The 15,747-nt window shown below is 39.4% G+C and overlaps 1 protein-coding gene and 1 long non-coding RNA gene across 2 annotated transcripts; both read left to right on the forward strand.

Annotated features, from left to right (window-relative positions):
• The first annotated feature begins 1,534 nt into the window (after positions 1 to 1,534).
• Positions 1,535 to 2,025, forward strand: LOC107710931 (uncharacterized). The gene is made up of 3 exons (XR_001636649.1): positions 1,535 to 1,597; positions 1,673 to 1,762; positions 1,842 to 2,025. It is a non-coding gene; the product is annotated as an uncharacterized LOC107710931 (long non-coding RNA).
• Positions 2,026 to 3,364: 1,339 nt separating this feature from the next.
• LOC107710934 (rho-related GTP-binding protein RhoE) lies at positions 3,365 to 13,637 on the forward strand. The gene is made up of 5 exons (XM_016515826.1): positions 3,365 to 3,674; positions 3,826 to 3,913; positions 9,836 to 9,945; positions 11,229 to 11,363; positions 11,702 to 13,637. Exons 1-5 carry the CDS (start codon positions 3,525 to 3,527, stop codon positions 11,948 to 11,950), a joined length of 732 nt encoding a protein of 243 aa, XP_016371312.1. The 5' UTR covers positions 3,365 to 3,524; the 3' UTR covers positions 11,951 to 13,637.
• The last annotated feature ends 2,110 nt before the right edge of the window (positions 13,638 to 15,747 follow it).

Here is a 15,747-nt window from a genome sequence, read left to right on the forward strand (position 1 = left end):
AAAGTTTTAAAGTTTAAAGTACATTCATACCAGGTGTCGGCGTCAAAGCCTCTCGTTTACTTTGAATGGAGTGACATCAAGCATTGCCAAACTGAATAGTGGGTCTGTTGCGTCGCGTCACTGGCGTTGCTTACGGCAGAAGTTGAACACTTTTCAAGCGCCAACGCAGGCATCAGCCAATCAAATCACCTTATGCAAATACCCTGGTGCAGACGCTAGCCAATCGCGTTCATGCAACACCAGAAAACTAATGTGATTGGCTGTTGTCACTACGGTCGCATCAGCACCAAGTTTCAGACAAGCCCTCCATCAAGCGTCGATGCCGACACCCCGTGTGAATGTACCGTTTCAACTTCTGATGTGAGCAACGTCAGCGGTGCAACACAACGGATCCACAATTCAGTTCGGCAATGCATGACATCACCCATTCCAAGTAAATGAGAAGCGTCACCGTATGCACCGTAAGAGAAGATTTAAAGGCACAATATGTCATTTTTCGCCGCTAGTGGGCACGTATTCAAAACAAACAAAGTTTTTAATTTAAAAAATCTTACATATTGTGCCTTTAAAAGTTTTCAGTACACAAAGATATTAAAATACACTGATATTTAAACAATCTTTTTGATACTAATACAAATATAAATGTTATAATACTTAGCATTAGCAATCTTGTATTAGTTTGGCTAGTAAACGACCACCTAAAAACACCTAGGGCCTCATTTATAAAATGTTGCGCAGAAACCATCCTAATTTGATCTTACGATCATCTCTCAAATATGCGTATGTGTGATTCATAGAATGAACGTACGTACAGAACATGCACATATGCGTCTCTTTCAGATGTGAAATCTATGAATGGCAAATGATCTTGAACTTGCGCGCAAACTTGCTCAAAACATGTTAACATTGTGGCAACAAGTTTTGGAGAGGTTAGCATCGCTAACATTTCAGATTTGAAAGTTTTCTGTACACAAAAATATTAAAATGCACTGATATCATAATCAACCTTTTACTACTACAAATATTAATTTGAAATTAAATTGATTAGAATAAAGATGTCAACACACAGGAATTGTTTAACCATTAAATTTAAATTGCGCTAATTGTTCAGTATTATAGCATTGATTGAATATTCTATTTGTGTTTTGCTAAGGCAAGCTTCACTATTACTATTGCTAATACTTAGCGTTAGCAGTCTCTTCTGAGTTTGGTTAGTACAGTCACCTAGCAAACACCCAGAATGAGTTGACAACGCCCTGGCAATCACTTAGCCACACCCTAGAAAGAACTCAGAACACATTAGCATTGTGACGGTAAGTTTTGCGTTGGGTTAGCATCACTCATATTTCCTAAAGAAAAGAGATTAATTCTATACTAAAAAATATTAAAATACACTATTATCTTCATCTAATCAACCTTATTTGATAATAATAACGACACAAGATTATAGTGTGGTTAGAATAGTCTGTGTTTTGTTCAAATGTACTTTGTTTTATGAGTGTTTCAGCTAGGATGGCTAAGTGGGTTTTTTTCAGCTCTCTCAGATTTTGACCTTTGACCTGCAGGAAGAACATGCGGCCATGGCATTACCGAGTGCGTAAGTGCATTCATTAGACTCCCAAATCCATGATTTTAATTAGCATCATTGCTGACGCATATAATGATCTTTTAGCTGGGATGTGTGGAGACAGGTCAGATCACGCTGCTTCACCTCACAGAGTGACGCGAGATGTTACAGCTGTGTGACGAGGGGTTTCATACGGTAACCATTGGATACAGGAGCAAGGTAGATTTCAAATTATTAGCAATACACTGAGTCAATATTTGTTCTCATTTCACAGAACAAAATTGAAAGAATGTGTGTGTCAATATACAATGACCTTCCCTCGACACACACACAGAGGAATCAGAAGCTACATCATCAGACCTCGGGGGTTTGCGTGGGGTTGTGGTTGAGCAGATTCTCAGAGCTGATCTTGTTATAATGGCTGTGTATCTGCACAGAGAATAAATTATATCTATAAACTGAAGACGACAGAAAAACAGTTATCTGTCTGTCATATCTATATTTCTGTCTGGCTGTCTTTCATTCTATCTATTCATCTGCTGTTATATTAGTTGTTCTTAAGTCTATCTATCATACTATTGATCATTCTATCTGTCTATCTATCAATCTATCATTCTATCTATCGTTCTATAGTTCTATCTATCATTCTATCAATCTAACGTTCTATCCTTCGGTCTGTCTATCTATTTATCGTGCTATCGTTCTATCGTTCTATCTTTACCTGTCTTTATCTATCTATCTATCTATCTATCTATCTATCGTTCTATCGTTCTATCATTCTGTCTATAGTTTTATGCATCGTTCTGTCTGTCTGAATGTTACCCAAAAATTCTAGTCTGCCAGTGCATCATGGTATTACCATGGCGCATGTCCAAACAAACATGGTAGTACCATGGTACTTTTTGGTACTTTTTTCTGCTAGTAATCTCTCTCTCTTTTTCTCTCTCTCACTCACACTCTTTCGCTTTCTCATTTCTCTTTCTTTTTCTCTCTCGGTCTGACACACATTCACAGCATCTACTGTAAGAGCTGATGACATGCTGATGGAATGAATGTGTTACAAATATGTAGCAGATAAATATCCGCTGACTCCATGTCTTCCAGAAGGCCTGTTTCTGCTCCAGCGCCTCCACACCTGGGCAACTCCTCTACAGCCAACATGATATGATTATTAGATCAGTTTACTGTCTGTGTGTTTGTGCCTCATTTAAACATACACCTGCTCCTGTGATCAATTTATAATTGATTTCTTCACATTCAAATCACAGCTGAACAAATCTGAAAACCGGGCAGATGGCATGCAATACTAGTCTACATATAAAAAACAAAGCATTTTTGTTATTACATTATTTATTATTTTTGTAATTATTTTATTGAGAGAGAAAGTACATGGAGTATTTGAAAAATATTTTGTGACAGTGCAGAACTTCTGGACAAGATTTGCTGTAAACAACCCATACTGTATTATAGATTTCACGCATTTGAAATGTTTGTGGTATAAAATACCATCTAAAGTGATAAATAAAGCCATATTTCATAATATACAGTATTTGTACTTAAAATGTAGACCTATTAAAGTTTATTAAGGGTTTATTTATTCATTTATTTAATTGGAACTTAGAGTTTCATAGCGCTACAAGCAAAGTCATATTTATTAAGGTCTGAAGGGTGCGCTCTTTCCCTCTCCCTACTGAAGGAAAGGGGAGGATCTCTGGGTGTCTTCAAGGACAGCCATTGGTTCACCGGGCTCATATAAAACACAGCACATACGCCAAAAGTGAGAGGGCTGGAATTCAAGCAGTTGATGCAAATCCCTGCAGGAGAGGGAGAGAGAGAGAGAGATCAGGACGCGGGCAGAGGGAATCCGCACCCTTTCCAGAGTGATTATAGAAAGCTGTGCGTTTGTGTGCGTCTTCTCCGTTGTGCGCCTCCGCGGACTTGCGCGTAAAGACAATCAATGAAGGAGAGAAGATCTATACAGAAACTGTCCCTTCAGCCCGGTATGGATCCGAGTCAGAGCCTCAAATGTAAGATCGTGGTCGTGGGGGACAGTCAGTGTGGGAAAACCGCTCTGCTCCACGTTTTTGCCAAGGACTGTTTCCCAGAGGTGAGATGCGTAAAACCCAGTGGGTGCGCAACTGCGCTTTACGATATTGGCTATAGTTCTGTAGCATGTGCATTCATTTTTACATTTTAATCTCTTAAAATAGACCTGTTTAGTAATATTTGCAATTGTCTTTCATGTGTCTTTTTCCTAGAATTACGTACCCACTGTGTTTGAGAATTACACAGCAAGTTTTGAGATTGACAAGCAAAGAATAGAGCTCAGCCTGTGGGACACGTCAGGTGAGTCTCAAATTATGTATTTGTACTACATGCATCTGGATCTTTTAGTTTTAATTGCTTTTTATAGTGCAAATCTTTTGCGTATACACTAAATATATACTATAGTATGGGGTCTTCAACATTTCTATTACCTCTCTGGATAGAGAACCAGAACTTGGACTCCTTGTTACATATTTTATAAAACTGAGTGCTGCATGTTAAGCTTGGTCTATACTGCTATATGTATTTTCCCATATCATTGTATTGATGCTGAACTTTAGCTTCTTTAGTTTTGGCTGGAGTTGTATAAGTTAATATATAATTATAAAAATGTGGTTGAGGTCAAAAAAATTATTTGCGGACTCCCTTCAGTAGCTATAAATAGTTTAATTGATATGCAGAGTAAATATACTATATGCACTATATAATGTGTAATGTTGTGAACATTGTGGCTGTTAATATACAATGAAGTCAGTAAATGCAGGCTTTGTTACAAATTATATATATTTAGAGTTTGACCTATGCAGTGATTTTTGCTCTTAACTTAGTATCTTTTATGTGAGTTTAGTTCATTTACATGCTATTGGTCCAAAACATGTCCAGACTTGTTGTCATTCTTCATAAATCCAATGGACATTTCATTATTTTGATGCACCAGTGTGTTGTGCAGGGTAATGATGTGATTGCTAGCGCTTACGTTTATGCCTGAAGGAAAATCTGGGTTTGTTTAATAGCTTTTCTTTCATTTTCTGAGCGGTTGAGCAATTCTCGGTTGTTGAGTCAGTACGAGAGCCTGCCAAGCGTTTAATCACACACACACACACACACACACACACACACACCCTGCTAATACACTCTCACTCACTCCACCCATCTGTGGAATATGATCCACGGACACCTCACTTTTAAGGAATGTTAGGATGGCATCACAGGGAACGTTGCTGTAAGTGATGTTTTGGATAAACAAATGAAACCGAAACTGTTGCCACAGCTGGGGCTGTGCTGCAATTCACACGTTTAACAAAACCAAACAGCCGTGCCCACACAGGCAAATGAGAGTGGGGTCTTGGCTCACTCTGTCTGAATGTAGGGTATTGGTACGTTTCCAGAGTTCGCGCTCGGATCACCCAGGAGAGATCAGACCTGCTGTCTGGAGGTAATCACAGGCCCTGTAAAGCATCCAGCATGACAGACTCCTTTAGACGGTGGCCTGTTTGGAGCTTAGCTATGATCTGGGGTAAACTGCATTCAGACCTGAACCTGGGGGTTTGGGTTGTTTGGTGCTGTGTGTGGTCTGAAATCTAAAGCTGTGTGCTAAATATTTCCTTCACCATTATATGTTAAGCCATCAAGCTAGGGTATGATGTTTGATCAACTTTACCAGCTATGTTTTGCAGCCTGGCCAGTTAGACCAACACCAAATCAGCTAAGCTGGTATTTTCAGCAGGGATTGCAAATCTAAAGTAATTTCTTAAATTCTCAATCTGGATCCATTTCTTCTAGAATCTAGAGTAATTCCCTAAATCAAGAACCATGTGCTAATTTGACCTGCTGAAAGGCTAGCACATCTGGTCACTAGCTTATGTTGGTTTCAAATGCTGGTATTCTGGAGGTCTAGGCTTCTTAACTAGCTTAACCAGCAAAAATTGATACTTGTGAACAGCATGGCCATGCTGGTACATTAGCTAGACCAGCACCAATCCAGACATTGCCAAAAAAGGAGATTTGCTAGTTTTTTTTCTGCATGGTAGAAAACGGCATATGCTGGTTAGGTATGTTTTGAAGCATGACACATGACCAGCTAAGGACCAGCTTAAACCAGCCGATGACCAGCTAAGGACCAGCTTAAACCAGCCGATGACCAGCTAAGGACCAGCTCAAACCAGCAGCCAGGCTTCAAAACATACCTAAGCAGCATATGCTGGATTTTTCAACAGGGAAGTGCTAAATCTAGAGTTATTGCCTAAATCCAGAATCATTTCCTCAATCTAGAGCCATTTCAAACTCAAACTAGAGCTATATCTGATGATAATTCAATGCACGGTGGTTCAGTTTGGTTCATGATGTAGGTACAGGAGTGTGTTCGGCTGACAGATGTCTGCGGTGGGCGTCTGCGGGCAGGACCGCCCGTCTGATGCTGGCGGTTGGATATGTAGTTAGTTGCTTGTGTCAGGCTGTGGGCTTCCAGCCTGCTGTTCATTACAGTGTAAGTTATTGTGTCAGAGCCAGGCTCCAAGGTCTCCCCAGTGTGTGTGCGGTCTTTCCTCTCAAATGCCTAAGTCTAGGATTTAACAAGTTCAGAACACACCTGAGCACATTCCAGATAATGAGAGAAAGAGACATGCGAACTAGGAAACCTTGGTTATTTGCCCTTGAACAATCTTAAATTCTTTGCCTCGAGTGTTTCTGAACAGTCCGGGGGTTGCTCCCAGAATTGCCCGAATGGATAGTTTCTTGGCATTTCTTCTTTGTGCTGCTTTATTTGCAACAGCTGCCACCCCCATCAACCAAGAGGCTGGCTGCTCCTGTCATTGTCCACCAATCAGCTGTTGAGTCACGACCCCATTCACCATTCAGCTGGCAGCATTCGTCACTGATCGGCCATGGAACCCATTGATACAGTAGAGTACATGCGTACCATTTGGAATTTAAACAGTTTGCTTCCAAAAGGGTACGACCAAGACTCTTTGTGTCTGATACAAAAGAGGGGAATACAATTGTTTGTTTTACTTTTGATTGAGCTCAAGTCTTGCGTAACATCTGTTTTAGGACTGTTGCCCATTGTTGCATTTGTTAGAATGATTCCCACTCATGCCAATGAAAAACTTTGGTCATTATTCCAATGTCAAAGAACCGTTGCCATTCTGCTGCATGAATGTTTCATTAGGCTTTTCTCGTGTATATTGATTCTAGGGCTTAGTAAGTCCTTCTAAATCTGAAACCCAAGTGTGTATGTGCATGTATTGTGTGTTATGTGATACACAAGAGGCCAAGTGTCAGGATAAGACCCTACCGGAGACAAGAACCTGCATGCTCTCTGATCTTTTCGATTACCATGAGCATGTGTGTGTATATCCCCTAATAGCCGATCCTCCATGGAATCGTACCCCTTCCCCCAGCTCCACTCTTCCAGACACTTATTGACCAGAAACCCCCTGCAGATGTGAAGCCAGGATCTTGACATGCCTGTCTCAAAAGGTTCCTTATCCACCAGTCAGACCATGATCAATCAATATACGCACACTCTGCTTTGGGATCTTTTTGTTCCTTTGTGAGTTGTAAGTTTTACAATAAGCACATCGTTCCGGATAATTATAGCGCCAAATTCAGTCCATTGTTCCTCAAGCGTCCTATCTCCTTGCTCCCCTAGGGCTGGTGACGGATATGCTGTCATGATATAGTTCGATTGGATGGTGTCTTTGAATTGGCAAGTTTGATAGGATGACCTTCTAAGATGTCACTTGTTTGCAGCTGAAATTTCTATCAGACTTCTTGATCAGATTGCTGAGGTTGTGGGCTGAAAGCTGGAATAGATATTTCCTTACAGAAAAGTAATGCTTTAAACCCTACAATGTGATGTATTTTAAACTGAAACAAGCTAGTGAATGGGGAAATAATGAAATGTGTGGCTTGAAATTTGATTGGATCTTGAAAAGTGGCCATTTATGGTCAAGAATCACTACTAGTAGAATATCTTAGAGATTTATGGGTGGGCTCTTTGACTTTGGCCAATAAGATAACACTTCCATGGCCAAGTTTTGCATAGGAAAAGTACCACTCTTCTTTGCAATATGTCAAATCTAGTTTCTTTTTATAAGTTAAATTATAAATTAATCTATGTAAAGTGTTTGCCAATACATGACTTCTTAATGTTGTTTGTACATTCAAATTATTCAATTATTTTGTAAATAATTATCATTCAGCTATTGCATGTCTCTTCAAAGTCCTGAACTAAGACGTTGCTATCCAGCCTCCTTAATCCAACCCTTGACTATTATCAGCAAGGGGAGACCTCATTATCAGCTGATCCCCGAAAACAAAACGTTCCCGGGATCATTTCAATGGGCTCCTGCTGGGACAGGCTCTCTCAGACCCACTCCTTAAAGCTGGTCAACTATTGCCAGCCGGATCATATTTCTAACCTCGACGATTTGGGCCTGCATGCCTCACATTCCTGTGAGGAAGGGTTTGCTCTTGTACTCCACAAAGCAGCTATTGTGCGGTGGGCCGCCAGGGAAAAAGCGCCATGTGAACCGTTATGTTCTCTGAAATCATTCTTACCTTGTTAGTCAGGGAGGAAATTAAATTCAGGAGGCACTCATGTACTGATGTGGAGTTCTAAAAGACCTTTTTGTAAAAGTTTGTAATGGCGTGTTAGCAGTTTTTCAAAACATGAATTAGCATAAAGGGATTTCATAGCATAGCTTAGGGGTTAAATGTACTTTACAGTTTTGTCTGTTTTTTGCTTTGTTTTGATGTAGATTAGGAAGACATTGAGGGATCAAATCCAAAAACACCAGTGGCCAAGAATTCTTTACTGTGTGTGTGCATTTACATGGTCACCACATGTTTAGAGAAGCATTTGAACACTTGGGGAATCCATCAGCTGTCAATATCCTTCACACACACACACACACACACACACACACACATTATGGAATGTGGTGTGTGTGTGTTGTGATAGCTATGGTGTTCCACAAGTGTGTGTGTGTGTCACTCCAGTTAGCTATTACTTAAACAAATACTGTACAAACACACACAAACAGCAGGGTTTGGTATTGGTGACAGAGAAACCGAAATAATATGTTTAGCGAGCTGTTTAGAGAGAAAACTGTGTGGTGGGGTAGGGGTTGCCATAGAGAGTGTGTATATTCATTTATGCGTGTGGGCATATGTTGTGTGTCTCTCCAAAAAGGCAGAAGGCCACACTAACAATAAAAAAACAACAGCAGCAACAACAAAATAAACACTAAAATAACAAACTTCATTCAAACACTCTAAATTTAAAATAAGTTTCATAATTAGATCTACATACAGATGTAGTTACTAATTGACATTACAAATTAGAGACTAAATGATTAACCGTAAAAAAAAAAGCAATCACGTCTGATGTGAAACAGTAAAATGCCGTTGTCCGAGTTGTTCGTTTTTTGGCCTGTAGCTGTGGTTGGAACATGAGCTGAAAGTCCTGCGGCTGCATGTGTTTTCAACTTAACATTTTTCTACTTAACTTCTGGCACTGGGAATTATCATTCTGTCAAACTAAAGAACCCTCCCTTCCCTCTGTCTCTCTCTCTCTCTCATAAACACCCCCTCTGTCCTGGAATCTGGCACATTATAAATGTGTTTGTCCTGTGTGGATTGTACATACCGTGTCTGGCAGAGTTAGCGGTGGGTGGGAATGCTTCGTTCTGTCAGAGTAAATCCTGGACTGTACCGTCCTCACAAAGAAAAACATCTCCAAACTTTTAGCCAGAAGGGAAATGCTACATTTGGCAAGGGTCTAGTTATTAGCAGTGTTTGCTAAGGCAAGCATCAGTATTTTTATTTGAGTAAGGGATTTGAAGAATTATCTTGTCCTTGTGTAAATCATTATTTAGCATTGCACCAGTGACAGAGAACTGGAAGTGTTCAGTGTGCTGAGATTTTTTTATATAAATAAAAACCTATTTAAAAGCTTTATTCCTTCTGAAAGCAAAGGTGTGCATTTATGTGTAAATGTTTCATGTTTAGTATGTCTGAAAAGGGGCTTCAGTGGTTTAAAAATTCATGAGTGCTTTCAAATTACTGTCTGTACAGTGTCGCCAAGAGAAAGTTAAATGAGGTTAAGTAATATATTGACGGTCCTCCAGACATATCCACTATCCTTGTCTAGTTCTTTGTGCATGCTAATGTTCAAGTGAACTTTGTTCTTCCTGACCAATCCACCTTTTTGTGTTACAGGCTCCCCGTATTATGACAACGTCAGGCCGCTTTCGTATCCAGACTCCGATGCCGTCATCATATGCTTTGACATCAGCCGACCAGAGACCCTGGACAGTGTCCTAAAGAAGGTGAACATTTTCCCAATCTGTAATAACTGATTCAACACACTTAAACAAGTAAAACTAATTCTTTGATTAACATCCACTGTTGTTCCTGGAATAATAGTCCTATCAAACAATCAGATGTTAGGATTGGAGTTGGGGTCTTGAAGAACATCTCTATCAACCAAGTAGATTTATGACTGGGGTTGGGGTTTTGAAGAACATTCCATCAACCAATCAGATTATCGGACTGGGATTGGAGTCTTGAACAACATTCCCATCAACCAATCCAAAACAGGGCTCCAAAATGACCTGAGAATCTTGATTGGAGATACCTTCATGTTACAGTTTTTGATGATGGAAATGTTTTAAAAATGTCTAAACAGCTAACGTCTGTGGCAGAATATGGGTGTGGTGCACTAAATTTTGGGAGTTTCTTGGATATCAAACTGTAGGCTTGACCTCTCTGGTTCCTAACAGTCTAATTGTCTTTTAAATGCCTTGCCTGTGATTCAGAGAAATACTTCTACAAATCCTTTGTGATCTGCCCACTCTTTGTTGCATCCCAATAAAGTCGTCCTTTGTTCAGTAGGGTTGGATATCTTCTTGTAGACTTTCAGTCTGGGGTCAGGTGTCTGGAATGGCCTGTGGCTCCGTTTCACTCAGTTAGGGTGGGCCCCTGGTTTGATAGTATTATGCTGGCATTAACTAGACCATGTGAGTGGAAGTTCAGCCGGGTGGTTTATCTTAAAACGGTTGAGATCTAGGTCACAGAATCAGAAATACGATCAGGCTACACGTGGGTACCTAGTGGAATAAGCTAGTGTAGTCTACCGGGACTTTGAGGCCTCTGGGAGCCAGATGTGAGCACAGAAAGATCATGGGAATGAGGGAATGTAGGGTGTCTGTGTTCCTGTGTGAACAATCGTATGACTGTGTTGTACCTGCCTTTCTCCCGCCAGATTAAATCCGGTGATTTAATGCCACACTGACACATAACATGCTTTGTTTGGGAAGGACAGGAATGCAGATCACCTGTAGCATTGTTGGGAAGATGCACACACCCTGAAAAGCAGTCATTACAGTGCAAGCTTTATTCTAGCAGGAAGCATGTCCCTTACCTGTAGCAAGGAAGATTAGTACTTTTGTGCTCGTGAAAAAAACAAAAAAGGGATGGGATGGAATATGATATGCTTAGAGAACTGGAACAGGAAACACTTGTTCTTGTCTTTTGTCCTCTCTCAGACAGTGATGGATCAAGGCCAATTGGTTTCATCTTTCCCTTTTGGTTTTGTCTCTTTCTCTCACAGTGGAAAGGGGAGATCCAGGAATTTTGTCCCAACACAAAGATGCTGCTCGTCGGATGCAAGTCAGACCTTAGAACGGACCTCACGACTTTAGTGGAGCTGTCCAATCACAGACAGACACCGGTGTCATATGATCAGGTTAGCGGTTCTCAAAAACTGCTTTTGAAATTTGGTTGGACGCCAGTGAGACACTCAACTTTGGCTTGATATCTAACACCCATCTTATTACTTTACCAGTAATTACATTTATCGGCAAGGGCAGTTTGGCAACATTGCAATGGTTTAGGTTACTAATCTAATCCTTGCAGTAAATGTCTGAGTGATAAAGAGCGAAATCTTCCTGAGCACAAAGCTAAACTTAATTATGATGAAATTGCAAGTGGTAATCGTAACACTAAGACCGCAAATCGTGATTTTAATGCTAATTGTTGGTTTTGTTTCATATCAAAACTCATTATCCTCTCTTTCTCTTTTAGGGTTCAGCTATGGCTAAGCAGATATCCGCACCTTACATCGAATGCTCCGCAGTGCAGTCAGAAAACAGCGTGCGGGACATTTTCCATGTGGCAACATTGGCTTGCGTAAATAAGAACAACAAAAACATCAAGCGAAACAAATCGTCACGCTCCACCAAACGCATCTCGCATATGCCCAGTCGACCAGACCTAGCTGCCGTCGCAACAGACCTACGCAAAGACAAAGCAAAGAGTTGCACAGTAATGTAATGCAAGGCGTTCAGGGGGAAAGATTCATTCTGGGAAACGGTGAGGGTGGACTGTGGAAGCAAGAAAGGTCTGGAATTGCCTCCAAAGACAAAGCAAAAGTGGAGAGCGGGAATGTTTGCTCGATGTCCCTGAAGGTCTCTCCAGTTTGAGGGTTCCAATTCTTGTTGCCAGAACTTGACAAGCTTGCAGACGTAAACCCATATTACAGCCCCAACCACCTCTCCTAAACTTATCCACTCAGCAGGAGGATGTCACCACCCTCTCGGCCAATGGGAGGTCTTCCTTCCTGCTCCTGGACGTGAAGCTGTTTCCTCTCTGGAGGATTCCTTCTGGAAGCTTCTCCTGCAGGAAAGGAAGGAGGAAGTAGAATCACATAACCATTGAGTCCAGAGTTCCGCTGAGCTTTGGCTCGCAGTTATTTTTAAAAGATGCACGTTTCAGTTGGTATTAACAGTCGCACGGCGGAACAGCAAAGGGGAAGATGACTTCCAAAATGTCGAAACTTCGGATAAAGACAACTCTCGCTTCTTTCTTTTCGAGTCTGTAAAGCTAAATGAGGATATGAAACGAGAGTGTATCACTGTGGCTATGGATCACTTCCTCCTTCGATCCTCCTCGGTCTGTTTTGTTCTTTCTGTACACCAAGAGCACGAGTTTGTGTGTGTGTGTGTGGTTTTCGTTTTCTTATGCTAAGCTCAGCTAAAACTGTCACCATGGATACGCCGCTGGTATATTTAAACTCGCACCGTTTTCTGTAGAACTCCTCATAATCACATTACGGTTCATTAGGATTCAGAAAAAGAAAAACCAAAGAACTGGAAGGTTTTCAAGTCGGATGACTCAATGTTTGAATTTCTGAAGTGCATGATGGATGTGTATTTGAGGGCTTTTTGGTGGATCAATGAGAATTTCTTTCACGGTTCTGTAAGAACATGGTTCCGCTTGTCTTTATAGACCAGGTATATGGAAGTGCAAATACGACCTTTGAGAATTGACCTGATCATTTAGTATTCATTTGCATTCGGTTTATCCCTGAAGGGGCATTCACACTGACAACGCATCTGGAAGTCATTCATTTGCAATGAGGGTTGGTGATTTGAGGCCAGACTGCTTAGAGTTCAACTTTATGCAAATCTGGAACAATACTTAGGGTGGGACTCTTATAAAAATAAAAATAAAAAAACATGCAAGATGCAACATAATGGCCAAAGATGTCTTGCTGTAGCAGTATCAGGCTAACAGCTAAAGCACAGTACACTGTTAGCGTGCTAATTTAAGCACTACTGCTAAAATATCATGAATGTAACATATTTCAGAAAAAAATTTTTTTTAGCTAAACTAGATAAACTTACTAAACAACCAGTACATTTTTGGACAACTGATAATCAAAACCAATAGTATAATGAGTTGGTGACATGCAGCGATTTTAATTTCTGTCAGTGTGAATGCTGCATAAGAATAACATCACTATTGCCGTAACAAATAATTGTTTAACACTATTAAAATAGCACAAAACTAGCTTTTCATTGTAAATCGTCTTTATCAGTAAAATGTTACATGAACATTTGTGCCTTTTCTGACATCTGTGAAATTTTGTTTAAGCACAATTGTTGAAATAATAAATAAACAATCAAATTCAAGGTCACATTAAATCTGCACTTCTGTCTGCCCAGTCCAGGGAAAAAAAGTTTTCAAAAAACATTCTCTCCTCTCTATACTAAACTATGCAGTCTGCTTCTGAGCACATGCGAGAGGATTGAGAAAAATGACTAATGCACATTCTTTCTCTTTCAAAACAAAAAAACATTTGTTGCGACTCAGTATATTGCCTTGCAGAGCCGTGGGGAAAAAAATGCGTATCACTTTTGTACTGCTAAAAGTTTCTCAAAACAAAATCTTCAGAAGTTTGAAGCTAGCTGCAAAGTCTCTTTTGCTGCATGTTAGTAGTTGCACTTTTTGTTAAAACTTGCGCAAAACAAACAAAATCGGTCTTTTTTTACATTCGTTTTTATTGTTTTCAATGGGTCACAGAGAGAACTTCCTCGACTGTGTCACAAAATTTGTTTTCACATAGGCAGTATTAAACAGTTTTGGTGTGTGTAAATGTTGAGAAATGTGTAGGTGCTGTTAAAAAACAAAAACAAAATGTTTCCTAATGTAGGATGTCTGTAATTTTTTAATGCCTTCTGTGTGTTGAAGCCCATGTCTGTTTTTGTTGATGTTGCCATAATATTTATTGAATTATATATTTTTTTCCCTTAAAAATAAATGAAAAAATAAAATGGAAATGGATCTTTTTTTATATGAAATCTTTTCCTCTTTTCCATTTGCAAAATTTTTTTTTTTTTAATTTTTAGAAATATATGATATTCATAAAGCCGGCAGATATATTTCATGCAGTTGAGATTCATCGTCTCATTCCTAATGACTCATTCCTTATTACATTCCGAGTATGTGTGACTTTGCCTTGGGCGTCGGATCTCTTCCTGTGTGTTCCTCAAATTAATTCACGCGGTTTCAGGTCACTTCCCCCTGCGGAAGGATGTGACCTTCAGATGACCTTCGCCCAGCCCTTTCCGGAGCCTCCATTCATAAACCCCACAGGCCTACAGCTCAGAGCTGTCTGGCTTCATTTGACTCATTTTGAGCCAATATATGGCCATGATTTCGCTCATCTTATTTTTGTATTGCGTATGTCACACTGATGCAAAGAGGAGTGCTTTACCTTGTTCTTTATGCATTTATGCAATTTAAAGCATTCAGTGTGGCTTTCCTGAGACAAATGTGGCATCAAATAGACTATATGCGAACACTATTCAACTGAATATGAAAGCTGGGGTTCATGTATAGAGATACCACATCGACAAGCTTCAGTCAAGGCCGGAATTTTCACAGTTTTTTCCTCGCTGTCATCTTGTCTTTGTGTGAATGCCGACTAAATACACACACTTTTTTACTGTCAAGAGCATCAGGGGATATTTTCGCTTCTGACAGACAGCTATGGCAGAGATAAATCCAGACAATTACAAACACACACTGTGGCCCTGATTAATTGTGCGAGTTGTGAAAGTGCTTTGTTGTTACGCTGAGACAACGCAGAGTGAAAGTGATTCATTGCAGCAGCGTCTGACTGGAACACACATTAATAGTGTTTCCTTTACGCATGATAGCTCATATATCACACGCAGAAACATGGAATAAATTCACACAAAACATTATGAATGATAACACAGGCCTGTCAGCTGGCTGTTTTTGTGCTATAAACTAAAAATTTTTGTTTTAAAAAAACAAAAAAACAATGACAGTTGTGGTGAAAATCTCATACAAAACAGTACTAAGGCAGGGAACTGTGACAGTATAAGATTTACTTTTAATACCTTTACACAGTACTGTAAAATCTGCTAGATTAAATTTCTACATATTTTTAAAGTTGCTATTTATCATTTAAATTTGCACATATTTAAATGAAAATTATATTTTGTTTAAAAATCATATAATTAACCTATAATATCATATTTTGCACATTTTTAAATTATATATGACTTTATTTTTTATAATTTTGTATACACAAAATTGTCATTTTAACATGTAATTATATAATTTACTTTGTTATTGTTAAAAGTAAACATTTTCGTTCATTGAAATAAGGCTGAAATAAAATATAAATATTATAAGAAAAACTTTAAGTTAAAAACCTTGTAAATTAGATTTTTTCCTTGACAACTAACTGAAATAAAATAAGTTTAAGTCAAACTAAAATGACTTGAACCAGGGGCGTCATGCACTCATGATTTTTG

The sequence above is a fragment of the Sinocyclocheilus rhinocerous genome, unplaced genomic scaffold, assembly GCF_001515625.1.
Source record: "Sinocyclocheilus rhinocerous isolate Xijiao unplaced genomic scaffold, SAMN03320098_v1.1 scaffold4554, whole genome shotgun sequence".
In the NCBI taxonomy this organism is placed as follows: domain Eukaryota; kingdom Metazoa; phylum Chordata; class Actinopteri; order Cypriniformes; family Cyprinidae; genus Sinocyclocheilus; species Sinocyclocheilus rhinocerous.